This window comes from Coturnix japonica, chromosome Z (assembly GCF_001577835.2).
Source record: "Coturnix japonica isolate 7356 chromosome Z, Coturnix japonica 2.1, whole genome shotgun sequence".
In the NCBI taxonomy this organism is placed as follows: domain Eukaryota; kingdom Metazoa; phylum Chordata; class Aves; order Galliformes; family Phasianidae; genus Coturnix; species Coturnix japonica.
In genome coordinates this window covers 58748277-58774754 of record NC_029547.1, presented here as the reverse complement: position 1 = coordinate 58774754, position 26478 = coordinate 58748277, and the positions used below count along the sequence as shown (strand labels likewise).

At 38.3% G+C, this 26478-nt stretch overlaps 1 protein-coding gene across 7 annotated transcripts in view; it reads right to left on the bottom strand.

The window, feature by feature from the left end:
* Nucleotides 1–3757: 3757 nt before the first annotated feature.
* SUSD1 (sushi domain containing 1) overlaps nucleotides 3758–26478 on the bottom strand; it is a 35323-nt gene continuing 12602 nt past the window's right edge. For 3 of the 7 annotated variants that reach the window (XM_015849862.2, XM_015849863.2, XM_015849864.2), the window contains exons 8-16: nucleotides 25531–25625; nucleotides 23749–23938; nucleotides 22791–22885; nucleotides 21608–21794; nucleotides 13492–13585; nucleotides 12172–12427; nucleotides 9282–9321; nucleotides 6909–7002; nucleotides 3758–4845 (exon numbers count right to left, since the gene is read on the bottom strand). In XM_015849862.2, the coding sequence (XP_015705348.1) occupies nucleotides 4716–4845; nucleotides 6909–7002; nucleotides 9282–9321; nucleotides 12172–12427; nucleotides 13492–13585; nucleotides 21608–21794; nucleotides 22791–22885; nucleotides 23749–23938; nucleotides 25531–25625 (1181 nt within the window). In that variant the 3' untranslated portion in view covers nucleotides 3758–4715. Of the gene's footprint in view, nucleotides 4846–5079; nucleotides 5162–6908; nucleotides 7003–9281; nucleotides 9322–12171; nucleotides 12428–13491; nucleotides 13586–14296; nucleotides 14388–21607; nucleotides 21795–22790; nucleotides 22886–23748; nucleotides 23939–25530; nucleotides 25626–26478 lie in introns of those variants that run through there. The other 4 variants (XM_032441367.1, XR_001552183.2, XR_004305592.1 and 1 more) reach the window with 4 other exon arrangements.

Below are 26478 nucleotides of genomic sequence, written 5' to 3'. Positions count from 1 at the left end.
TGGCACATGTTTATGGATAAATGCAATACCATTCAACATCTAATTGGGATTCAATTGGACCATTTCTCATATTAAAGTAGCATTGCTGCCTGTTGATGGGTTTTCTACCATGTGTTCTAGCTTCATCATCCTTTTGACTATGAAATCACAGTCATACAATCCTTTTTAAATACGTGAACTCTGGCTTTTGCTTTGGTGGAGAACCTAAATATTAAGTCATACTGTTGTACAAGTACTTGTACCTTATCAAAGATGGCATGGCTTATTATAGAAAAATGCTCAAAGTCTATGTATGAAAATATGTTCATACAGCCTGGACTGATGGAAAGATATCAGTCAATCCTGCCTAACAATTACTGTCAGGGATGTGGGATGAAAAAAATTAATTCCCAGAAAACCTACCAGAAAGTAGGTAAGTACACACCATTGCTCTATATTTAGAAAGAACTGAGCTAAAAGAAACTGTGAGAATATGGATTACTCCATGATTTCAAGGGAATTTCATAAAAATGGGGGAAAGAAAGTTGAATTTATCAGAATATCTGGATGTACGACCAATTAGCACTTGCTTTATTGCAATAAAAAAGTGAATAACTGGCAGATTAAAGCCATGAAGAATAAAGGTAGTGAGGTACTACTTAAAAGAACTAGATAAAGCCCAGTTTCATTTAGCACAGCACTTGTATCACCATTCCAAAACATGCAGCATCATCTCCTAAATATCATTTTATTCCTTTGCCAGCAAATGTTTGCAAAAAGGCAGAACTACTACTGAGCTGTTATGTCCCTGACAGGAATCTATAACTGCTGCTCATTTGGCATTTCTTGTTCACCAGGCTCAGGTTTTGTGAGCCCAGATCAATATTCCAGGTGATGGGAAAGGATTGGCCAATTTCACATGTGGAAATATGATATCCAAAGTGATTCAGAAGTCACAGGATGGCAAACCAAAGCAGAACTTCCTAGCATCTTCCTCAGCCAACAGCCAAACTGAATAGATCATTTCACACAGTTAAAATGGAAAGCTGAGAACTGGCTTACACTACTTTTACTTTGTTGGTGTGAGACTGAAACAGAACTTTCCCACCTATGATGTGAAATTCAGATAGTGCTTTTTGGTAACTCTAAAGTAAAATGAGTGAAACAGTGAAAAACTGTACATGCATATATATACACAGTATACACATATATATAGCTTTTCACAGGAGGTCATCAAATAAAAGAGAGCAATGAGTATAAAACACTACAACTGAAAAACACCAACTGTGCTTCCTCAAAGTGCTGAAATACCATTAAGGTCACTCTTCCCTGTTCAGCTGCAGGAATCCAAGAACAAGAGTAGTATTTCTGGAAAAACAGACATAAAGGTTGAGGTGTGGAGAAGAAATAAGAAAGAACTTCAGAGCAAGTCCTCCTTTCTGCAACAATAAAGCTGACAGTTTTGTTAACCTCAAAATGGAAATAGCTTTGTAACGGTAATGCCACAAGTACTGTCATGACCATCTGCCTCCTCAGACCTCACCTCTGGCAGAGCCACAATGAACAAGCATTTGCATGTCCACAAAGCCACTTTTCCTGCTGCCTGGAACTGCAGTTGTGGAGCTGATTTTGCGATGCTGGCATCTGTTCCTTTCCACTACAGCTCTGCACTGAGATCACCAGCTAATTTCATGGAGCCCTCAGGACGTCATCTTAAAAGCAATGCAACTGTCGGTTTCTTCTGTGTCCTGTTGCAGAGACTTTCACAATTTCCTAGCAATGCTATCACTAGAACAGCAATGCTTTCATCTGAACTGATGACCATTGGTCTGTCAGCGCATGCTGGACTCCAGCTGAATTCTGCTGAAGGTGATGCAGTTCCAGGGAACAGTGGAAGACCTACGGTATGAGAACAGCAACTGAAAACAGCTACATCTGAAGTCACATGCAGATATAACAAGCATACTGCCTCATGCGCCTGACCCTGTAGATACATAGAGAAGATATTTGCATGCTGACTTCTAGGTCTCCTGAAAATTTCTTTCAATCTAAACTTACTTTATAAGGAGCACAAATGATTATTTAAGAAGTTACATTTAATATCCATTTCCTAAAATACAACCAAGACTGACAATACTGAAACACACAATCAAAAATGCCTGTTTGGCTTGTTGATTATATCTATCATGTCCAGGATAAAGAAATCCCAATCAAAATACTGAAATAAATACAAAATAAAGGCAAATCCTCCCCTGATGGAAATCTCAGAGAAGTGGCCTAAAATAGCAGTGCTCTTAAACCAGATTCCTTGTATTGTGCAAACATGCTTTTGTAACAGATGGACAGGATAATTTCATATCATCTTTTCTGTCCAGACCATTAATAGCTGTTCAGAGTAGAACTTTCAAGAATCTGCTTCTAAGCACTGTCTAAACCTTTTTCCTGTTCCTGAAATACACTAAAAAGCACTGGAAAATGTTGGTAGCAACAGAGATTCTAACAAGAGAAGTGTTAACATTTGCAAAATGATCTAAAGAGGGCAATGCTAAATTGTTTTTTCTCTATGATTTCGACATTAAATTGGAACAGATGAACGTGGAAAAAAAAGATATGTACACAACAGATGAAGACAGGCTCACAGCCAGAGGTAGGTCTGCCAAGTGACAAAGGAGGAAGAAAGAAGGAATCTTGCAGGACCATAGCTGCTTTGGATAACTAGTTGGCAGGGACTCCCGCCTCACTGCTTCTCCCTGATCAGCCCACTCCTGGGTTTTACATGTGCTGCACCACTCCACTGTGCAGAGAAGTTCATATGAGTCATTATGTAATTGACAGCAGAACTGAGGATGTTTAGTAAGAAAGACTTGCTCTGAAAAAGTTTACATTATGAAAAGACAACCTCTGCTGAAAAGAGGCCCACAGAGAAGGGATGAGTTACTCAGACTTATACAGAGATTTCAAACTTTCCAGCCACCAATGAGATGAGACTTCATGCTCCTGGTCCAGTGTAACATAATGCAACTGCAGCACAGGTGCAGGAAGTTTTTTCTTGCAGACGATGGCATGTCTCTTAATTATTTCCTGACTCTCCAGTTCTCTCTTAGTCAGAAACAGCTGCTCATGAACTCCAAGAGGACATGGACAGGAAGAAAATGAACCACAACAGGGTGGTGCAGTTCGTACAGCTACACCAAACCATGGCCATCTATGCCACTGAGAAATGGAATTAAGAACAGAATGTGTGAGAATGAATTCCAGAGGAGAAACTGCAAAATTAAGTAACAGTAAACCAACAAGAATAGTTCAGTTATTCTTTCTTAATCAGTGAAGGAAAATGCTACCAACGCACAATCACTAATGTAGACAAAGGCATTTTTACTCTGCTGCCAACTATTGAAGTCTTACTAATGTCATGAGCAGATGTGGGAATCAGTGGAAAAACATTGTGGGTAACAGATGCAATATCTGAGCATTGCTATTACCCAGACTTCAAAATAAAATAAAAATTCATAAAATCAAATTTAAAAATAAGATAACCCTTGCTGCATGCAATTTGACTGTAACCCCCCTCTGCTTTACCAACTATGAAAGCCTGCTGTTACACTTTAAAATATCCTTTTTGAACACTAGAAAGAAAGAGAATTACATAACTCAGAGAGACAGCATGTCTGAAATAAAAAAGTCAACTGGAATCAGAAACATTTAGAATTCCAGAAAGGGCTATCATATATTTGAAACGTGAAATACAAAACATAGCTTGGAAAAGAAACAAAATGGCTGAAAACCAAAACACACTTTCTTCTTTATTTCACTAGTTAACAGTATGACTTTGCTAACATATTTCAAAGCAGCTTCTGAGCAGGAGTGGAAATAAGGTCAGGCACTTGATTCTTGCTTACAGAGGGGAAAATATTAGCTCTGAGTATGTTGTAAGAAATTACTGAACTCCATTTTACTACCTGACATTAACCTGATGTTACATATAGACCACAAGACAGACAATAATTTTAAAGTTTTTATTCTGTTGCAAATATAAAAAAGAGATTAGAAAACTAAAACTGTGTTGAAGACAGGTAGCTCTTACTTTAGAACAGTTTCACATGCCGCTAAACCTATTCTTTCTATTTGCAATTATTGCTAATTGCTAAGAACAATGATTGCAATATCTCTGGAACACACCATGTGATGACACTATTTCAAGTGACAATTTCATAACTAAAAGCTCTGTACTTGTTATTGGAGTTGCATTATCTGTAAGTAACTGATAAAAATCTACCTTTTTACTGGGTAAAACTTTTTACTTTTTACGTTATAGGCACTTTCTCTGTCATCAGGGTTGATCTGCATTTTCTCTCATAGTAGGTCAGTTAGTATTCCGTCTGGCACTGAAAGTAGCAGTTGATCTTCAGATAGTCTCAATTGGATCGGGGGACTATTTGTGTAATCAGGTATAATAAACACACTGACTTCCAGGCACCCATGTAGCTGGAATAGCTAAATGTGTGGCCAAACACATGATATGCATGCTAATGTCTCTGATGCAACGCATCTGTGATGGGAGGTTCTTTATACACCACACTGTCTAAAAACAAGAGGATACAATAAATAACTCAATAACAAACACATTTCAAATGTCAGTGCTGTAGTGCAGATGTGCCTTACAGATACATCCTGACAGCTGTTGGCTTTGGTAAGGAGACTGTATTTTCTCTATGCTGACTTCAATGGATACCACATTAGAGAAGAGAGACATTTTCAGTCTCCAGTAATGACGAGGCTCGTGCCGTGTCCATGGTAGCAGATAAACGTACACCCTCGCAGGCTAAAGCAGCAGGTGGGGAGTGCACTGTCCTGTAGAGATAAGAGCTGAAGAAAGAGAAGAAATTTCAGTCAAAAAACCAAAACAACCAACAAACTGTCAAAATCATTGAAGACCGAAGCACAGATATGACAGCCAGTGTCTCGCTCATACTGATGAGGTAAAAGACAGTTTGTAAGATGTTTTTTATTTTAAGACCTGAGATGCTAGTATAAATTCTAAACATTAGGCCTAGCAAGTTATATAAGAAGGAAACACTTCCGTTGCATTAGATGCCTGACCTGGGTGAATCCTGATAATGACAACACTCAGGCCCAATGCAAATTGTCACAAAGCTGGAGTTTTAACACTGTTGTTTTACATCTGAAAGGGAAGGAAGGAAGGAAGGAAATGAATGAAGAAAGTTGAATGTATGACAAGGTTCTTAGTAATAACAACTATTGACTAATACACTTTTTTTAATGAAAAAATATTATTAGTTTAAATGGCATACAGGAGCCAGACTGTACAGTGTTTATCCAGTGCCAGGCAAACCCACAGGGGGACAGTCAGCAACCATAACAGTAGGAGTTCAGAACCTGTGCCAATGGGGTAACATAACTCCTGAGGCATCAGACATGACAAGTCAGAGAATGCTTGAATACCATGGATCTTTGTGACAGATATCAAAGCAAATTCAATCTTACAAGGATCCCAAGAAATAATCTGAGGCCAGCCACCTGACCTCATTGGCAAGACCAGCTGTAGCTGCATCATTCCTGAAAAGTAATTGTTTAATCTGCTCTTACAGACCATAATTGTTTAGTCTGCTCTTAGAGACTACACAGAAGCCAGTTTCACAGCATTCACAGCAGTTTACTCTGGCAGTTCTCTCCCTCATCATTCTGAGGTACACAGGAGTATGCATGGGCATCATGAGCAGGAGGAGTACGTTAGTCATCCCATAATTGCTTTTTGAGTGTTTGTAGCAGCCTATTATTTAAACACCTCACTCTAACATTGATGCTAACTGACTGGAAAGAATTTCAGAAAGTCCTTATATCCCTTTGTCACATTTTTGTCTCTGAAGCAAATGAAGAGCCTCTCAGACCGTGACAGATCAGGGATGTGCTTCACACTGCAGTAAGCCCTCTGCCAGGACCCCCTAGTTTAGATAAAAGTACAGCTATTTTTAGACGGTTCTGACTTGAATGTCAGAGCTTGACCTTGAATATGTCCTTCAAGAAACAAAACCAGCCTAGACCACGTGCTTTCCACCGAATCCCAGTGTCAACATAAATCTGAGATTGCTTTCTCACTTAATTACTTAAAGAAGTGAGAAGCTGTGGAACCCTTATTTTGGAATTCAGATGGAAAGACCTGATTTGAAATGTAGACATCTACAAATAATCCAAATAATCCCACTGTAGAATGAATATCTCCTCTGTTTCCGAAATAACAAATTGCCAACATATAGGCTCCTGTCTGTGCAAGGACAGAATATTCTTAAATGCATTTTGTAGACAGGAGATTTTACACGTACCTAGACACACAACATTGATGAAAGGCACATGTTTATTTTAGTTTTGAAAAGAGGATGGATACAGTGTCATTGTCCCTGTATGAAGGATCACAAAATACACAAGAATCAACTTCTTAAAGATTTCAATAATTGCTGGCCTTAGCTAAATATCAACCACCACTGATCTTTCCAGGCACTTTGAATGAAGTTGGCAAGGTTAGAAAATGGCTTCCTAAATCAGAAACATACAGCAACACTTCCATTGGTAATGAGTTCACTCTTAGAGCAGCACACCCCAAAATCTTTACTAACCATAAAACCAAAACATATCTGAATGAAATTCCTCATGCTATTCAGTTTCTGAATCCTCCTTTTAATTAAGATGAGCCTGATACTTTTCAGATGCTTCCCCAGTGGCTGGAAAGATATACACAACATTCATCCAAGCAGTGGTAAAACTAAGTGGCCAGTGAGATAATTCTTGATAAAGTTTATCAACCACCCAAGAGGCCTTAATCAAGCAGACTGGCAATAGAGACTAACTGAAAAGCAAAACAAGTAAACTTTGTGCAGGATGACTGGTAAGGTGGAGATACAAACAATACGTACCGTGCTGCTGAGAATGACAAGAACAGTATAAGGCAGACAGCAGCAACCGACCCTAATACAGCAGCAGTCATGTACACAAGGGTGGGTGATGAATCTGAAAGAGAAATACCAGATCAAATGAACCAAGATCAAATAGTGTAGCTTCAGTCTGGTGATGGACCACCCGAGTCTGCTCAAAGCTGAAGTACTCCAGCAAAACTCCTGTGCTGGACTTGCTGCTCCACCAAGCAGCCCTAGAGCTGACCATTCAGTAGCTACAAGGCTGAGGAGGAAGACTAACAGACATAGTTCCCAAAAATTATTATCTTTCTCCACTCCCCAGTTTCATGAACAACTCGATCAACATTGTATGCCAAGGTTGTCTCTTGTGCCAAACAGTTCTAATGCTTTATTAAGTGGCTTTATGCATCTTTTTCATAATTACTGCAATTCAGGCATAATTTGCCTTTCCCATCCTATTTTCTTTCCAGGACAATGGTAACCTTACCCAAGTCCATCATATCAGTAGCCGCCAACAGACAGAATAAAAGGCTTATAGTGATTTACATTCAAAAACGGAATTACTAAGAACTACCTGTGAAGGTACCCTGACAAAAGAGAAACTAAACTGTCACCTGCTAGCCTACTGTGAGTCTGGAAAAATAGAAAACAAAGATTTTCAGACAGAGACAGGGAGGTAATTGTCCCCCTGTACTCGGCACTGGTGCAGCCGCACCTTGAGTACTGTGTTCAGTTTTGGGTCCCTCACTGCAAGAAAGACACTGAGGCCCTGGAACGTGTTCAGAGGAGGGCTACGAAGCTGGTGAGGGGTCTGGAGCACAGGCCTTACAAGGAGCGGCTGAGGGAGCTGGGAATGTTCAACCTGGAGAAGAGGAGGCTCAGGGGACACCTTATTGCTCTCTATAACTTCCTGAAGGGAGGTTGTAGTGAGCTGGGGGTTGGCCTCTTCTCTCATGTAATCAGTGATAGAACTAGAGAAAATGGTTTTAAGCTGTGCCAGGGGAGATTCAGGCTGGACATTAGGAAGTATTACTTCTCGGAAAGGGTAGTCAGGCATTGGAATGCACTGCCCAGGGAGGAGGTGGAGTCATCAACCATGGGAGTGTTCAAGAAACGTTTGGATGTTGTGTTGAGGAATATGATTTAGCTGGGAAGTATTGGTAATGGTTGGACTAGATGATCTTCTAGGTCTTTTCCAACCTTGATAATTCTGTGATAATTCTGTGAGAGACCCTGCAAGGAACACGTGTTTAATCCACACGAACTTTCAGTTTTGGTACAGATAGTATCTATCTTTACTTCACTGTGATGTCAATTTCCATATGTTAATTACACAGAACAGACATTAGCCTTCCATGAAAATGAAATAAATGTTTTCCCTACACATGGTAGAGCCTGTTTTGTGAAACAACTCAAGATCTGCTGTATTCAGACAACTATTTGTAACTGAAGAAAGTACAGTTGTATCAGCATTATGCCACTTTTTATGATGATTTATCCAACAATGTGTAGGTGTGTCTACATGGGACTTGAAACCCTGCAATTTTAATTTACAGTCCTGCTCTTCACACACATTAAGTAATATCCTTTACAGGATTCAGTGAGACAATAACACTCTCAGGCTCTCCAACGGCAGGAGTAGACTTTTTCATCTTTCCAGAGTTATTTGACATCTCTTGCCATTTTAGACCAGAAACAGAGCTCTCAACCCTACTGAATTCTGACCTTAGCAGAGTTTCTCATAACTACAGGCTGTCTAACTGACATTTTCCCTGTGGCAGCAAATGAAACAGGTCATGAGAGTAAACAGCAACAGGCAGCCTAGAAATAAATATGCAGTTCTCAACAGAAAGCCAGTAGAAATAGCAGCCAGGTGTGTCTTCTACTGAAAAAGGAGCAGGTGCACCAAGAGCCACGCACCATTCCAAAGCACTGTCACTCTCCAGTGTCATTGCATTACTAAGTCTTTCAACTCCAAGGCAGAATTTAGAGTCTGTAGGGGGTCTTAAGTGGCTACTAATAGCTAGAAGATGTTTAACAAAATAAAATAAACCTCTAAGCCAATATAGAACTATTTTAAAAATAGTTACTAAAACTTCAAGTCTCCTGTGCCAATTTATGTAACATTTGTAGGGAATTTCCAGAAAGACTGATGCATAAAAAACAAACAAACAAACAAACAGAAACTGACTTAGAACACTGTCATCTAGTTATTAAGTGCAAAGCAGATTTTCTGACTCTAACCTGCCCAATCATCAAAATCAACTGATTATAAATGGCAAAAGAAAGAATAGCTGCAGCAGTTATTTATTTATGCTGCCAAGAACAGACATGATACCTTCTGCTTTCTCACTGAAGTTAAAATTCACTTACTTTTAATTTGTGCCCATACAGCACAGGACTGTGTTCTTACCTGAAAATGAAAGCATAAAAATCACTGTTTCTTGCAAGAGAAATTTATCATCACTTACACTCTCTGCAAGGGCAGTCACCCACAACATACTGCACGTTTTTACTTTGGGAAGTTGAGATGATTTTTTCCCCTGGCAACAACCCCTACAGCTTCTCCAGAGATTATGAACTATAAAGATGAGATGAGAGACAAAGCTTTGATGGAAGCCTGGCAGTAGTCTTTCAGATCATCATTCTTCCTTCCTTTCTACAGCCTAAGCATGTAAGAGACATCAAAGGACCTTTGAAGCTGCTTGGATATGGATTCAGAATTTATGAAATGCCAAGACGAGGCTGCACATGCTGTATTAACTCTATATCCATGTAGCACAAATACACTGAAATACAGCACTTGTGGTTTCAAATACAACACATCATTCTTTATTTCCACTAAAGCCCCCAAGTTATGACACCTCTGTGGGTAATTTTAAAATATTCTTATACAGTACCTACAGCAGTTAATGTACACAGCAGTTGAAGAAATATTTGTCAAAGGTCTCCTTTTGCAATAGTTTAGTAAGCTTGTTATTTTACTGTAACCTTTGGTACCTGTACAGCTATTTTGTCCAGCAGTTCACACTCATACACTTGCAAACACCAGTTTAATTCTAATAGTTCCATTGTACCATCACTGTGAACTCTGTTTCTGTAGTGCTTCTGCTCATGCTCTCCAGCCACAACTGTCAGACTTTTTTAGAATACATACATAACTTTTGTGTTGGCAAAATACATTTTATGTTGCTCTGGATAACAACATGTTTCTGTGAAACTGAAGGCTATATTTTGAAGTGTTTGCATAAAAGGGCACAAGCATATCTGCGCGCATTATCTTCCTTTCAAGTGCCTGCATGCTGGAGTGCAGCATCTCCATGTTTCTTAAAATATCTTTTTACGTAGAACTTTTTATTTACTTAAGAAGACAAAAGCACTGGCAAAGGAAATCCTCTTGGGGAATGCAGAAAAAAAGACTAAAGGGAGGATATAAAAACTCAAGCAAATGCCAGATTCAGTCAAGCACTCATGCAAGTGCCATCATTTTGAGACATCTGCCTCTGTGACATACTCTGGTTTTATGAAATCCAGCCTTTTCTTAACTGATTGTTTGTTTTTTTTTTTAATTGGGCTATTTCTAGCAGACTTTTCTCAAAGAAGAGGTCATTCTGATTCCAATTTTCAAAAACAAAAACAAAAACCTCCCAGATTTTTACTGAAAATTCCACAAGGTACAGAATATACTATCTTCCTCTTTCACAAGTCTAGTCTTACTTGTTACACACATTGTCTGCTCCAAAAAGCTGATGCTGACTCTGAAGACTGTGCAAAGTTATGGTAAATAAATTAATTTCAGATAGGTTTAAAATCCAAGCACCTTATTTAGTTCTGGACCTTCTCCTTCAGCTTTGGCTCTTTCAACAACACAGAATCCAGAAAGTAACAACTGGACCCTAAAATAGATACCAAATGGGTCTGAGCTATTTAACTACCAGTATCCCTTATGAAGAATGACACCTTCAGGATCAGTGCATAAAACTCTAGGATGCAAAAAAAAAAAAAAAAAAAAAAAAAAAAAAAGAGTTCAAAGACTTACTTAGAGAGCCTAAACTTGTACAGATTTGACTAATTAACAATCAGGCTTCACAGAGTAAATTCTGAACAACCAAATTCCAGAATATTTTAAGCCAACTTGTTATTTATGATCCAAATGCCTTTGGATGTCGTTTCTCTACTTTCTGCCTCATGCAGTTAATTAAAAATTTATGATAACCAACAGATTTGTATCAGGATCAGAAGCCACACTGCCTGTGCTACAGAAACTTCTCAGACTATTACGTAAAGTATATAGCACACAGAATATACAGGAATAACACAAATTAAGAGATGTCAGTAACAGCTCTTAAGTTCACTTGTTTTATTTCACTTGGTTTGGGCAGAGGCAGTCACACTTCTTACTGGAAACCGTGTTCAATTACTCAGTTTTGGGAGCAGATTTCCAGAATTGTAGGGAATTATTTACAAGTGACTCACAGATGAGCTTTTGCCTGCTTCCTTCCTTACTTCATGCTTCATTCATGAGGCCCCTGAACTCTTATTTTCACATTATGGGTGGTAGGCCAAGATACAGTTAGGTGTTTTCCTTAGTTGGTGTTTTATTTTTTTACTTTTGACATTCAGGAACTGTGTGCAAGTGGAAAACATGGCATGTGAGAAGAACTACCTACAGAGAAAGAATTTATTGTAAAAAAATGATAAGTTCTTGACCACTAAGGCAGGTAGTGACTGGAAAACCAGTGGCATGACATAATGGGAGGTAAGACACTGAAACATTGAACATACCTTAGAGACATTTTGTTTCTAAATAAAAGAAACAAAGGCTTCCTCAAAGGAGCTGGCTGTTTGGAAGGCAATACACATTACAAAACATATTTTTCCCTTATCACTTGGAGAACTGGCATATAACTTACAGTTCAGTACTGTGAGAATTTTTCATTGCTGAGGAGTGGTTTTTAGATTCTAAGCCTAATCTCTTCCACTAAGTTCTGCCCAAAAGATGCCCCTAGTTACTGAGGGAAGAGATGGCCCTCTGCTTTAAAAACTTCCTATTGTTTGCCTTTTGGCATCCAGAGTTGCTCCAGAATTACAATTACACAAATATCTGCAAGGAGTTACAAGAGCTATTTAAAGAAGCATCAGATTTAAACTAATTCTGTCCGTTAGAATCATAAAAATTTAACAGGAAAGTGACATTTTCCTTTCTTCTCCAGCAACATGTCATTTAATCAGTATAAAGAAAAGTTTACATAACATCCATTACCTTATTCCACTCGCTTATTATTCTCAAAAAAACACAGTATTCTTTTCCCAGCTTTAAAGGAGCATTATAAAACTTTCCGTAGTAATGTCTGTCTCCAAGAGCAACTGACATGTTATCAGCAACATCCTTTGCCCGAAATTCAGCTGCCACATATCCCTTAGCGTCAGTGGTGTTGCTAAAGAAAGTCGCAGTGGCAAAGGACTCACAAACAAAAGTACTTTGCAAACCAAGTGGAAGCACAATCACTTGATAAAGACTGGAGTGGGGAAGGAAAAAAAAAAAAAAAAAAAAAAAAAGTAAGCATTAGCATTCATTTCAGTGCATAAAACATCAGACATTCATTGCATTTTATATTATCTTTCCTACTTTGAGTCCATTAACTGCTTTTAATCATCAGTGCCCAAAGTAAACTCTTCTTGTATGAAATACTTCTCTGTGTGTGTTCAACCTTGCATTTTGAACAAAATGCAATACAGACACAATTTAAAGCTGTGAGGCTTCATGACATGCACAGTAACATTCTGCGTTCATTCATGCTCAGAAGACCACCAAACGGAGTCACTGCAGGTGGCCATTTGCTCCTCCCACCTTTCATACAAGTTCACCTATGAAACAGAACACTTCATTCATAATTACCATGAAACTAAACTTTTTCTGTTTAATGGAAAGGACAGATACCATTTCTAGAAAACTGATAATATCCATCTCTGTTATCTCAAAACAATGTTTAGTTTATAGTATCCAAACATGGGAAGAGTAACTCTTAGAACAGTTACCCTCACTATTTCCCATATTACAAAACTTTCAAGTGTTTTTTGCTTTAATGTAACAGAATTTACAATTACTTTCTTCTTTCACAAACAGCAGTTAGTAAAGTGCAAATCCTTTCTCACCAGAAATACATTTTGGTAGTAATATTTTAGTGAGGAAACATTTCAGAACATGCACAAATACAGACTTTGCTCTCAATTTCCTCTGACTCCTAAAATAAAATAAATATTGGTTGCATTAAGTTGTTCGGAAAACAAAAACAACAGGGGTAGAATTGCTCTTGAGTGCATCAATAAACAGTAAGTGTGATTTCATTGTGTAAAGGGGGGAAAAACACAGTTCACAATTCTCAAAAACAAAATTTTGGTCATGAAATCAAAGAAGGATCTGAAGCTAAGTATTATTTTGCCAGTGGAGGCAACACTGGGAGTTGCAGCTTAACTCTTTACTGGCTGCTAAAAAAGATAATATAAAGCAAACAAAAAGCTCCATTGTGTAATATATGTCTACAGAATGTTGTTTGAGAGGGTAAAGAGTACAGAGACAGACCTGATGGGTCCATTTCGATCTTCTGCTTTCCGGAGTCTGAGCAATGGTGCAGAACCTTTTGCTGCAACAAATTCTATATCTGGGAAGAGGGGATCTAAAAAGCAAGCAAATGACAGAGAGGTTTTAGTGACACTGTAGGCATGAGGGTTCCTAAATACTTATTCCCCAAAACTTCTTCTTCCCACTGAACTTCAAACATCAAAAGATTAAGTCTGCAGACAACAAAAAGAACCTGGTCAAGCTAACACCAGGCAAGTACAAGGACTTGTTCTAATCCCGACTCAGCTGCCTGTAGCAAGGTATATGTGCTATTTGGAAAAACACAGAAATCCCAGAATGATAGCCTGCCCTGAAATGAGAGAGGAAAGACTGGTAGGAAGAAGAAGTATTAATTATTAGACTAAATAAATGTCCAAGAAGAAGTAAAGCATAAATCTCTGGGCACACAACTCATTATGAGAAAGAAGTCTGTATGAATAAAGAAGAATCAATCTGAGCCAAAAGCACTTTGAAGAAGACAACTTCCTTAGTTACTGCACACAGTCAGCTAGCAATGCCATGCCCCTTAAACAGGATTTTGATATGGGTACAGTGCTCTGATTTGTACTAATGGGAATGTGCATCTATGCCAAAACTGAACAAACACTCCTGCTGCCAGTTTCAACAGCAATGATGACAGCTGCACTCTGACAGAGACTGATGCTATGGAAATGGAAATTGCCAGTGTCAGCCTACAAGCGGAAATGAAGAGATCTTCAGTGCATGCAGTTGAGAGAGCAGTGTGTGAAGCTTCTTTAGTACCTACCCTGGAAGTCTGAAAGAATTAGCATGGATATTTACAGGTACAGCTGTGCTGTTTGAAAACTGGTCCATCAATCCTCTGATGTGGTATCTGACTGAAGAGTAATAAATGCAGTGTTTATTTGCAGGAAAACAGTACCTCTGGGAAAAGAATCAACATCATGGAGGCAAACAAAGTCACTGCAGATGTGCAGAAGGAAAGTCATTTCAGGAAAATCCTTACTGAGATATGTGGATTCTTCAAGCAACTGGAATAGAGGCACGTGCACACATATGTTAACATGCAAGTAAATCACCAGCATAGCTGGCATCAGCACAGATGGTAGAAAATCTGTAAAGTGGGTTAAGAACTGGTAAATGGGGAGCTAGAAAAAGCAACATGTTGAAAGCACTTGAATTCAGGAAGGTCATTATACTTCTTCCAAGATTAAAGAAATCAAGAACTAAGTCATGCGGTAAACAATCATGGTAAAAAATCATGGTGTGTAGAGATGAATTTTAGGCTCAACGAATGCTAGACAGTGTAAAACTAAAGTAGCATGGAGATGTTACAGAAGAATTGTACAACCCTGAGAGTTGTTGTTCAGAAGAAAAGAGGTGGTGCAATAGCATAACATGCAAGGTGATATGGGACAACTAGCATGTTTTGTGGTGTATTTTCCTGTATTTTTTAAGTTCACTTGAGTAGTAGTAGGAGCACGCTAGTACAACTCAGAATGAGCATTAGTCATTAGAATTGTAATGGAAAAAAATAAGCAGGAAGAGATATCTCTAAAAAGCATCAAGTTCTCTGTGACACTAGGGTCATAGAATCATCATAAAATTACCCAGGTTGGAAAAGACCTTGAAGATCATCAAGTCCAACCAAAGCCTAACCATAGTACCCTAACTCTAACAACCCTCTGCTAAATCATATCCCTGAGCACCACATCCAGACAGCTCTTTAACACATCCAGGGACAGCGACTCAACCACCTCCCTGGGGAACCTATTCCAGTACTTAACTACCCTTTCTGTAAAGAAGTGTTTCCTAACACCCAACATCCCAAATCCAAAAGGCCAGTTGGAAGGAAGGCCACTTAGTGCAACTCCCCTGCAATGCATAGGCACATGCACAGTTAGATCATGTTGCCCAGGGCCTGATCCAGCCTCACCTTGAAAGTCTCCAGGCATGGGGCATCAACCACATCACTGGGCAACCTCTTCCAGTGCCTCACCACCCTCACTGTAAAAGATTTTTTTCCTTGTATCCAATCTAAATCTACCATCCCTGAGCTTGAAATTATTTCCCCTTGTTCTATCACCACAGACCCTGCTGAAGAGTCCATTCCCCTCTTCTTCCCTTTCTTTCCCTTTAGATACTGACAGGTCTCTGTCAGGTCACCTTGCAGCCTCCAGGCTGAGCAGCCCCAGCTCTTGGAATGGTTTGTGTTGTTTTCAAACAAGCAGAGCAAAGGGGAGCAGAGGGCAAAACCCACTGCCGGCTCAGTTCACGAAAGTTATATTTTCCAGAATTTGACAGGAAAAATGCAAGATACGTAAACAAACAGCCACCCACCCCTGACAGCCCTAGTACAGGAGCAAAAGGGAACAAAATGTATGTACCACACTAGCTTTAAAGCTCAGCATCTTTTCCATTTTTAGTTGCTGGTAAGAAATACAAATTGTCAAGCACAAGACAACCTGCCTGCTTTGATAAGAACAGGAAACAGCTTGCAACAATGCAAAGTAATGATAATAAGGACACGTGAAAGGAATGGATTTCATTTTTGCTTCAGTAATCAGAAAGGAAACTCTGAGGGAGTTATTCCACATACAGTATTTGGCAACTAGAAGCACTTAAAGCGTCTTTCCAGAAATTCAATTTGCACATAAATAAATAGATAGATAGATGTCTGTTCTAAAGCCATCATAATGTTATGATTTTAAAATCTGCTTAAAAAATACTGAAAGAATGTTAGCTAGAATAGCTAGGGGGAGAAGAGGAACAGCACTGATGGATGAATACTGATGGTAGATTGTGAGAATAAAGCAAGACTCACAGATGTGTTCAGGTGCCATTGGCAACTAACTTTTGTGTAGGCATTCACTGTGTTATAAGTTGGTTTTAGCTCTCCACCAATCCACCAAGAAATTAGTATCCAAAAGATACTAATTTCTGTATCAGTGCCAAGAAGATGCAATAGAACTTAGCAAGAAATATTAGCACATCCAAAGGCAATCCCACTCGAGTACTTGCCCAAGCATTAGTAACCCAGGACTGCTATGACATTTCATTGTCATGCTCATTGTCCACAATAAGGATCGACCTGCTGAGCCTCCCTTTGAACACAAAGCCAGGCTCCAGGAAAGAAGTGCACCTGCTTTTCAAGTACCACTGCAAAATACAGGAAAACAGCACATGCCTCAAAGCTGGAGTGAAAACCTTTCATATTGTAATCATATTCTTCAGAAAATGCTGGAAGCATTAATAATCATGAAAAAAGTCATAATGGAACAGGTATATTTTTTTCTTTAATCTTGGAAATGTACTACTTGATAGATATGACTTTTGCCAGCACTATTTATTGCTAAAGCCCAAGAACGCAATTGCAAACTGCTGTAGTACGAAGGTATTTTATGAAATCTTCCAGATGTGGTAACAGGAATATTTAATACCTTTCCTGCCACCTGATTTTATGTGCAACTCTGAAGCTGTAACTCTAGGACAGCACTGTGCTGCTTACTTTAGGATATATAACATCAGCAAAGTGGAAGCATAGGCTTGTCAGATACACAGATATGTCAAAAATGGATGCACAGATTCATCTCTATCCCACTTCAAATAGCATTAGAGATAAAACCTATTAAATCAGATAACTTGTATCTTATTGAGCAACCTTTGTTCAGGGACAGTATAGCACTTTTAATGCTACCCTTTATTATTTTGTGTACTGATACAGCTTTAAGAATAAAAATGGAACTAGATCACAAATTTAAAAAACAGTTGGTAGCTCTTCTCAAGCTTGGGGAAATCAAATGGGAGACTTCTCTTTTGCTTTATTGTGATTTTGTGTTGGTTTTGTTTGTTTGATGGTTAAATGGTCATTCCAGGGCTTTATACCCAATAAAGTATTTCACTGAATTTTAAAACAAGGTAGTCAAAAAAGCTGCTGTAAAACATACACAAAAAGTAAGGTAGAAGCATTGATGCAGTAGAACAGATTTTGTTTTTTTACTATTTGCATTACTGTCTGAAGAGAAACTAAGTTTACGCATTTCAGTAAAACAGCTTTAACAAAGAGGAAAGATTTTTACTTTGGAGAAAAACTTTATTAGCAGAGGAAAAGGAAAAAGGAGAAACAATGACTTAAGTCTCCTTTAAAATACTGTTTCCTAAAAATGGAAATATACCAGGGTGTGTGTATGTGTGTACAAAATCACAGCTGAAAAGGCTTTAAGATCTACCTTACTCCACAGGGCAGCCTATTCTTATTTTGCTTCTTTCCTTTTTGCATCTCATCCATTTTACTCAGTGTCAATGAAGGTAACTGGTTAAGAAAAATAACAGTGGATGCAGGTGTATCGCTACAAATCTGCAAAGAATGATGAGCACCTAAAGCAATATTAAAGACCTTCCATCTTCCAGATGGAAGATACTAGAGCAAGTGTTTCGGTGAGCATATAAAGCACAGGCTATAAAGCACACTGATATCAAGTGTCCTGTGAACAGTGATATTGGTGATGAGAATGACTGTCATTTCATAGATCTTTGTGAATAAATAAATAAATAAATCTTTTTATTAAGGAAATCATAAAAAAAATACCGAGAAGTAGGATTTTTATGAACTTAAATATGCATTTGAATGATCTTTGCATAAATACAAAGTGTACACATGAAATTTATATATAGACATTTACAGGACCAGTGTCTAATTCCCTCCTTACAAAAGAACAATTTTCATGCACAGGTTTTATTCACTCCCCATTTCTCAGGAGGTCTTTAATGTGCTGTGAGAGTATGAGTTGTCATACCACTACAGCTCCAACAGTCATTCCATTTCCTCACTGAAAGGAGATCTGACTTTTCCCTCCCTTTCTCTAGATGTCAAAAAACTCCATCTATGAAAGAAAGTGTAAATATTTTCCATCATATCACAGAGCATAAAAACAATGCATCTTTTATATGTGTGTATATATGGCGCACTCACACATCAGACTTCCCCACATGTACTCTAGTAGAACTGTAGAATCATTTATTTTGGAAAAGACCTTTAAAAGTGATCAAGCCCAATGAAGAACATCTTCCACCTACTAAGTCCAAAGAAGAGGATTCTAGGTGACTATACTCAGTCTGTGATAAAATTCTCTCTTTTAATTCAAATCTTTTCCTCAACTCCCTCCTTATGAGTCTACTTTCCAATGTACATATTCATATGAAGTGTGAGAGGACATACATTCAGGAGTCTGTAGACTGCATGTATATCCTGGAGTAAAAACAAAAACAGCAGCTTTTGAGAAACACGAGAACTACTTCAGCTTTCTGAGATACTCAGGGCATAAGCCAAACCTGTCCAAAGCCACTGGAAAGTGCATGTACAAATACGTACAGAATGGTAAGAAGTGGGAAAAGTAAGCATACTACTTACTCCAAATACGACTGATTCAGTGCAAAATTTGCAAGGGGGAAAGAGTAATGAGACCTATTATAAACCGTTTTACAAGAAGGAAATGAAGGTCTTTTCCATTCAGAAACTCGGGCATATTCATATAACTCAGATTATTCCTAGTGCCCAGAAAGTTCCGACTTACAAGTATGAAGTCTTAGATCACAGTGATAAGGTTTAAACCACAGAAAACTCGACAGATACTATAAATAATAAGGTACTAACATCCCAAAGACTAAAATTTTGTCATGTGGTCCTTAAGAATCTATCCCAAAAGAAATATCAGCATTATTTTCATGTCACAAATGAATTACTTACTATTATTTAGACTATTAGAAGAGAAAGCACACACAACAAATTTGTTTATTATTCTGTTTTTCAAACTCTTGGAAGTGGTCATAAAACACTGTCTGCTTAAATTCATATGTGAAAGCAAGTAATAAAATTAACAAGGGCTTGTCTAAGCATGCCTCCATAAATAAACTACAAAATGGAAGAACAACCAAGCCGGATGTAATTAGAATAACTCTGACAGAAACTATAAAATATAAAGTACTCTCATAACACACATTCCTTCTCTTTCTTGGAAAAAGACAAGAGCTCCTCCTTGATTAAAAGACAGTCTTGCTACCATCATTTCACACCTACAATGTAATCGCTGGCAAACCACTTCATAATTGACTTAATTTTCTATCTTGAGTAGACAAATGTTGAGAGCTCATCTAAAATAAGACATAAAAGACTATGCGAGATGCCTGTTACTGGAAATATGAAAGGAGCAGGACTTCAACAGTCCATGAAGCATTTGGTAGACTATATTTACCATCCACAAGATGATAGGCAAAAACAACTATGTGCTCAGTACAGAACTATTTTAAAAGGGTGATTCTTGCCAGGAATTGAAGCAGGCTTTTGAGTTCCAAATTCTTGTGCGTGGTTTTTTGTTTGTTTGTTTGTTTGTTTCTTTTAATTTCTTTACAAATTCTGTGGATACAAAACATACTCATTCAGGATATATGAGCTGGAAGCAAATTTCTCAGCAGGCATTTACAAGTCTTTTGTATTTGTGTTTTGTATTTTGCAACACTCTGAATACTTTACATGCATTGTTGGGAAACTGAACCTGATTATCCAGCCATCTGGGACATGGCTCTTGACAGTTCTTGAAACTACACAGGTTCAATTTCCCAAACTCCTAAAATGTGAGAAACATCCTCTTGAGAAGCCAGGGAGAAGCCATCCACACATACCAGATTGTGGATTTGCCCCCATCTGGGAAGCAGACCAACTGAACGTGCATTTGTTAACAGATGCTATATGAAATCTTAGACAATAAATGAGATTGCTTCCAATAAATTAACAGTTAAACATCTGTGTGTGTCTCAGCTTCTTTAGAGCCTCTGTTTTTAAGACATATCTTACTTTTATACAATACTGTTTAGCCAGAAAAAAAGCCAGAGTCAGACAACACTTCTCAAAGTTAAGCTGGCAGAAAAACTGAGATCATTCCACCCACCACAGAAACATAACCATCTGGTTTGACAACATGCATTATTACAAAATAGCTGGACAAATGAAGAAGCAAATTACATACCTACTCTAAAATTATAAATAATTATGTAAATTAAGTTGTTTGTAAGCTAATACAATTCTCCAAATAGAAAGCAGGGAAGTCAAAGAGATACCGCCAGGATAATTATATAAGCTGTTTCCTTTTCACCTTAGATTAGCTGAAATAGCATAAAACATAACATCTTATTTAGATTCTCCTTACTTGGTGAATTTTGCAGCATATAAAGGCTTCTTGGCACGGTAGTTTTGTGAGGCATATTTTGGATATAGATTCCTAATTGCAGAGGAATTTCTACTTTCTATTGCTCACTGAAAGAAGTTAACTACCAGATATAAAAACATCCTGTGTGGCAAGATCTCCCTTCAGAATGGAAATGACCTAACTTTTATGAGATGATTGCTTCTGTCTGGGGCTATGCAAGTACATTTGCTAAGCAGTGATTCAAAGGAGAAGGAAAGATGCCAGCTGACAAATCACTAATACCACTTCATACAACATCTACTGCAAAGTGTTCTCTTGAGCTCTTCTGGGTAAGTGATCCAACAGAGTTTCAGAACTATGAGGACACAGTAAACACTTTGCCTTTACTCTGAGTGCATATTTCTTCAGCCAACCCAACTGTAAGACAGGTAATTAGTTTTCATAAAGCTACATGATTCTGATTTTATGATTCTGTGATACATTTACTTATGTACACTACTTTTGAATCACAGCAAAGTCACTGGCAAACCATGCTAACAGTCCCAGTCACTGTATACCCTAACCTGTTCCTTCAGAAAACAAGAGACACTCTGCCTTTTGTGAAGCTTAAAAAAAAAAAAAAAAAAAAAAAAAAAAAAAGATTTACTTTTAAAAACCTTGTAGGAATATAAATTTATATCAACTATCAACCTCTAGCTCCTCATTTGCACTCAAAAGAGGACCAGTTCCATCTAGTGGCTGAATAGAGTCATGTGCTCCCGGAGAGTTTCACCTATTTCAAGCATGGAAAGAGACAGCCCACCATTCAACATGGAGATGAACCAGGCTGTATCACCTGAGTCTCTTGTACCTAATCGATCCTTTTGAAAACACAAAAAATAATTGGCAGGACCTACCTGTGATTTGCGTTGTTATGGAAACCACCAGTGAAAAATTCAAAGCTACCATGGATATATTAACAGAGTAATTGGTGCCTGGCTGCAAATCGAAACAAACTTCAGGAGCCTGCTTGCGTGTGGTGAGGTTGAAGGTCATTTCATGAAAGAACTCCTTCTGATACCAACGCCGGCCTTGCACATGAAACTGTAACCAAACAATCACAGCATGCAAATTGGACTGTTAATATATTACTTACATTTGTTCATGTCACTCTTATTTAGAAGGAATGGCACAAAAACATATCACTGAATAGAGTGCCAAAATTGCTGGCACTGACAGTTGTTCCTATGTGTAGAAAATATGACAAGTGCAGTCTTTCTGTTGATCATCTCTGACACTGTGATAGTGCTTCCACTTCTCATCCTAGTCTGTCTTTCCTATTTTCTACCTGAACCATAACTTCCCCCAAGTCTCTCTTGTCTCCTAACATACAGGCTTCTAGTAATGGTGCACTTCCAATGCACTATATTTTCACGGTGCACAGTGATGTGTTACAAAAGTAAGTTCACATGCATACATGCATGGTTTAGCAAGGAGGAATAAGTGAAAATCTAGCAACTTTAACCTATGCCAAAATGCCAAGTGCCCTCCAGAATGTTCCGATAAACAGCTATGGCTCCAGGAAAACTTACAGACCCATTGTTCTAATTTCAGCTGGATTTTTGGTGTGGTTATTTTCTTGTTGAAGTCATAAATGATTGTGAAGTTTTTAACTTAAGTCTTTTCCTGATCCTTCAATAAATCAAAACTGAACTGCTTGATTTATTTTGTTCCTGCTGATAGTCTTTTAAATGGATCTTATGCCTGTGGATAATCAATGAGCACCACCTAAAACATGGAGGTGTGAGACAAAAACAGGTGGTCAGAGTCCTTGTAGAGGCAGTTCACAAAGAAAAGCCTTGTTGGACAAAAGGAAATGAGTAGGGACATCACAAGGCAGAATGTACTGCCTGGAATGGGAACAGCCTTGTCTGGGGCTGGAGTGTGACAAGGTTGCTATGAAGCATACTCCCTGGCTTTTTTATGAGAGACAGCAACAGAACAAGGAACAAGTGACAAGGTTATTCACATTTGATTGACATACACTTTTTCTTAGAGAGGTAAAAGAGTCTTAGATTCAAATTACAGATTATTACTTACTAAGTATCTGTCTTCCATATCAGCTCCCCTTACATTTCTCCGCCATTTCAAGCAGGTATCATTAAAAATTAACACGTTATTGAAGGCTTCCTTTACTGTAGAAACAATAATAATAGAGAGAAACTTATCACAGTAACTTCACATTCCTCAACAATTTGAATGCACGCAGATAAAATAAAGAAGGATCCACTTCTAATAGTTTTCTGAGTACGAAGGGAGGGTGTAATGACAAAGATCCAGTGGTTCAGAGATTCTGATGAAAATAAAGTTATCAAGGAATCATTTGTGACAGCTGCTGCCCTTCAGGAAAAAAACTTTTAAGAAAAAAAAAAACAAAAACCAAAAACCAAATATTTCAAAGACATTCATTTCTCAAGGTCTGTCCCCTTAAAACTAAAATATCAGAAGGCAAACTTCACATTACCATGACCAAAATATTACAGAACCCTGCAGTTAGAACATGCCTTTCGCGGTTACTGAAAAGCTGCCAGAACATTGCTCATCAGCACTAACCATAAGGACATTATCTGTAATGCTCACGTCACTTAGATCAGTATCACACAGCTCTACCACAGCGAACTCTCCCACAGACCTGGTTATAAAGACAAGGAATGGAAAATAGTAAGCACCATGCCATGGGCTGATATCCTTGCATGTAACCAGCAATGCCACTGTACCAATCCTGCTAAAAGCAAAAGACAAATTCTGTAAAAGCACGTTTCCCATTTTTTCTGAAGGGCACTTACTGTCACAGCTCTGGGTACAGATTCAGTGGCTACAGTGAGGAGAAAGAAAAGCACCTGCAGAAAAAGATGGTGATGAAGGTGGCTGCACTTCTGTAGTGAACAGCAATAAGGACCTTGTCTAGCAAAAAACTGTTAACATCTCTGCAAGGATCCAACAGTTAACTCTGCACCAGAGAAAATTCTTCTACAAGCACAGGGAACACAAAACTTACCCTTTGTTTGAACTGCTGCTGTAACTGAAACAGGTACGTTTGTGGAAGAGATGGTAGTAATATTCACCACGTAGTTACTGCCAGAGTTGAGGTCTAAACACACCTCTGGATTATCTTCACTCATAGTGATGTTAAGTATCACCTCTTCTGAGAATGCCTTTTCGTCCCATCGTCGGCCAAGAATATGAAACTGTCGAAGGGTTGACAAAAATAATTTTGCAGAAGGTTGTGTCTCTCCAAAATTCAGAACACCAGTTCAAACAAGTCTAGAGAATCCAGGTGTCACCCATTTTAGAATATCAGTTCAGTTGAAAAAGCAGGCCTGTAACCAGCTACTTCGATGCAGTCAGATGGCTCAGCTACTAAATTAGACTTTTAATTTCTTCTGGTTGTTAAAACAAATAATACATTTTGCTTATTTCTACTACAAATAAAATAAGTCTTTAACACAGATTCAAAAACCACAACCAACACAAAAACTGAGCTTTAAGGAAATGCTCCTTGTGTACAGCATGCATGGAACAAGTCACTGCTTTCTGTTTTTTCCTTAGATCTTCACCCTTGCCCTGCAGAAGCAGCATTAAGGCTACATAACAGCAAAAGACAACATTTCTGCTGACCTTCCCAGCACTGTGAAGTAGACATCTGATATTCGTTTGAGGTGAAGGGATAGAATAAGCTTATCTAGTTAAGCTGAAGGCAGTTCAGTCCAGACAGTGTTTGGAACTTTACTGCATCTATGTGTGGTGTCCTCAGTTCTGACTACTCTGAAGTGTCTTGCTGAGGACTGATTCCAGGCAGCAGCAAATACACAGATCACATTACCTTAGAGATCCACAGCTTGCCAGGTACCACAGGTACAATGAAAAACATTGGCTTCGAATGTGGTACTATCAAGATAATTTGGAACTTGTTTTTTTCCATCTCAGTGGTGCTCAATAAAAGCACTCAAACTAAAATAGCATTGGTTTATAATGCAGTAGGGGAAAGTCAGGTTGTTGGTTTATAATGCAGTAGGGGAAAGTCAGGTTGTTTTCCAAAATTATCACCCTACCTTGAAATGCTTTTCCACATTAATTTCCCCATCCTTTTCCATTTTTCCATATTTGGACATGCTCAAAAAATGACCCCTCCTGAGCTGTTTTTATTCCTAAACATGAGAATTCTTGTTGCATTGTTTGGGATTTGAATAATTACTGATGGAACGACTTGTTTCTAAGAATTTATATTTTAACTTGTAGGTTTACAGATGGCACACAATAGTAATTACAAAGGCTGCTTTCAATTTCCAAGAAAAACAGTTATAAAATATTATTCTAATGATAAGGAGGTTGAATCTCTTGAGCAAGGCACAGTATATTTAACTTCCTTGTATTTCAAGGTAACATCCCATGTCTACAAGCGATATGCTGCTTGCTTGAAACACTTACAACACAGATAGGGACAGAGAGCAAACTGTGCAGTGTTTTCTTTGTCAATCCTCTGCAATGGAATTTCACTAAAACATGAACTTGCACTGAAAAGCTTCCCGTAGTTTCAAGAAGGCATAAAGATGCTTTACAGGAATTGAATCTAGCAGCTTTTAAGCCTTCCTACTAACATTAGGATAGGTATATGTTTCTTTCCTAGAACAGTCACACTCAGGTTCCTGTGTGGCTCACGGGGAAGAGTGAGCCAAAAATTAACCATACAAGCAAAACCCACAGAAATGATCTTCAGTAATGACTCACCGAAAGTAACTAGAACAAGGCTTCTCTTAGCCTCAAACGCTGCCTTACTTACTGTGTAAGTTTTCTGCACTCCCAGTCTTCCAGTTTTCATTTGCCACTTCAGACAAGTCTCATTGAATACGGTCAAATTACTGAATAGTTCCTCTTCTGTGAGAACAAAAAACAGATAAAGAACAAAAACAGCTATTATTTCTCACATAGACCTTGATATGTTTGGAGCAACTGTTTATTTCTGCACTTCCCCAGTTTCTTTCACAAAGGGTAAATAAAACAAAGCAGGCAGAAACTGGGTGGCAAGATTTGCCTTAACTGTGGTGGCTCTTAAAATCAAAATACAAGGTTAAATGAAAAAGCACATTCTGATCTAATGGCTGTAAAGTCCTTAAACACAGAGCCACCATCATATAAAAGTGCCATGAATAATGAAAACAAAACATGAATAATGAAAACAAAAAGTCATTCAACCTATCAGACTTCAGGGTGACCAGACAAAAGAACAACCAAGTAGAGAGATTCTGCTCTGCTTTGGTTGCTTCTCTTGGTCATAATATACTGCACTCATATCATCAGCATGTACTCCTGGCCAGATACATCCATTAACTTGTGCTTATGACACTATTATACCACTAAAAACAAAGAGCAAGAAACAACGCCCCAGTTCCACAACTAATGCCACCTCCTTGAACCTGACTGCCAGCATCTAGCTCTCATGAGATGCAATGGTCTTTTTATGCATGAGCCATTCACAAATGAACCTGAAAACTTTGTAGACCACTGAATCTCATACATTAGAAACTGCATTAAACAGCAAAGAAAAAAGTCAAAATGTTTTAAAAGATCTTTTCATAACTAAAAAGGGGCAAGCCAATTGAAAAACAAACCCTCATTTACAAACCTAGATATGGTTTGTGTCTCAGAGAAACAGCATGGCCAGAAAGATCTACTCATCCATTCTTTTTATAGTCAGTTCTCTCACTGCTGTCATCAGACACAGAGCAGT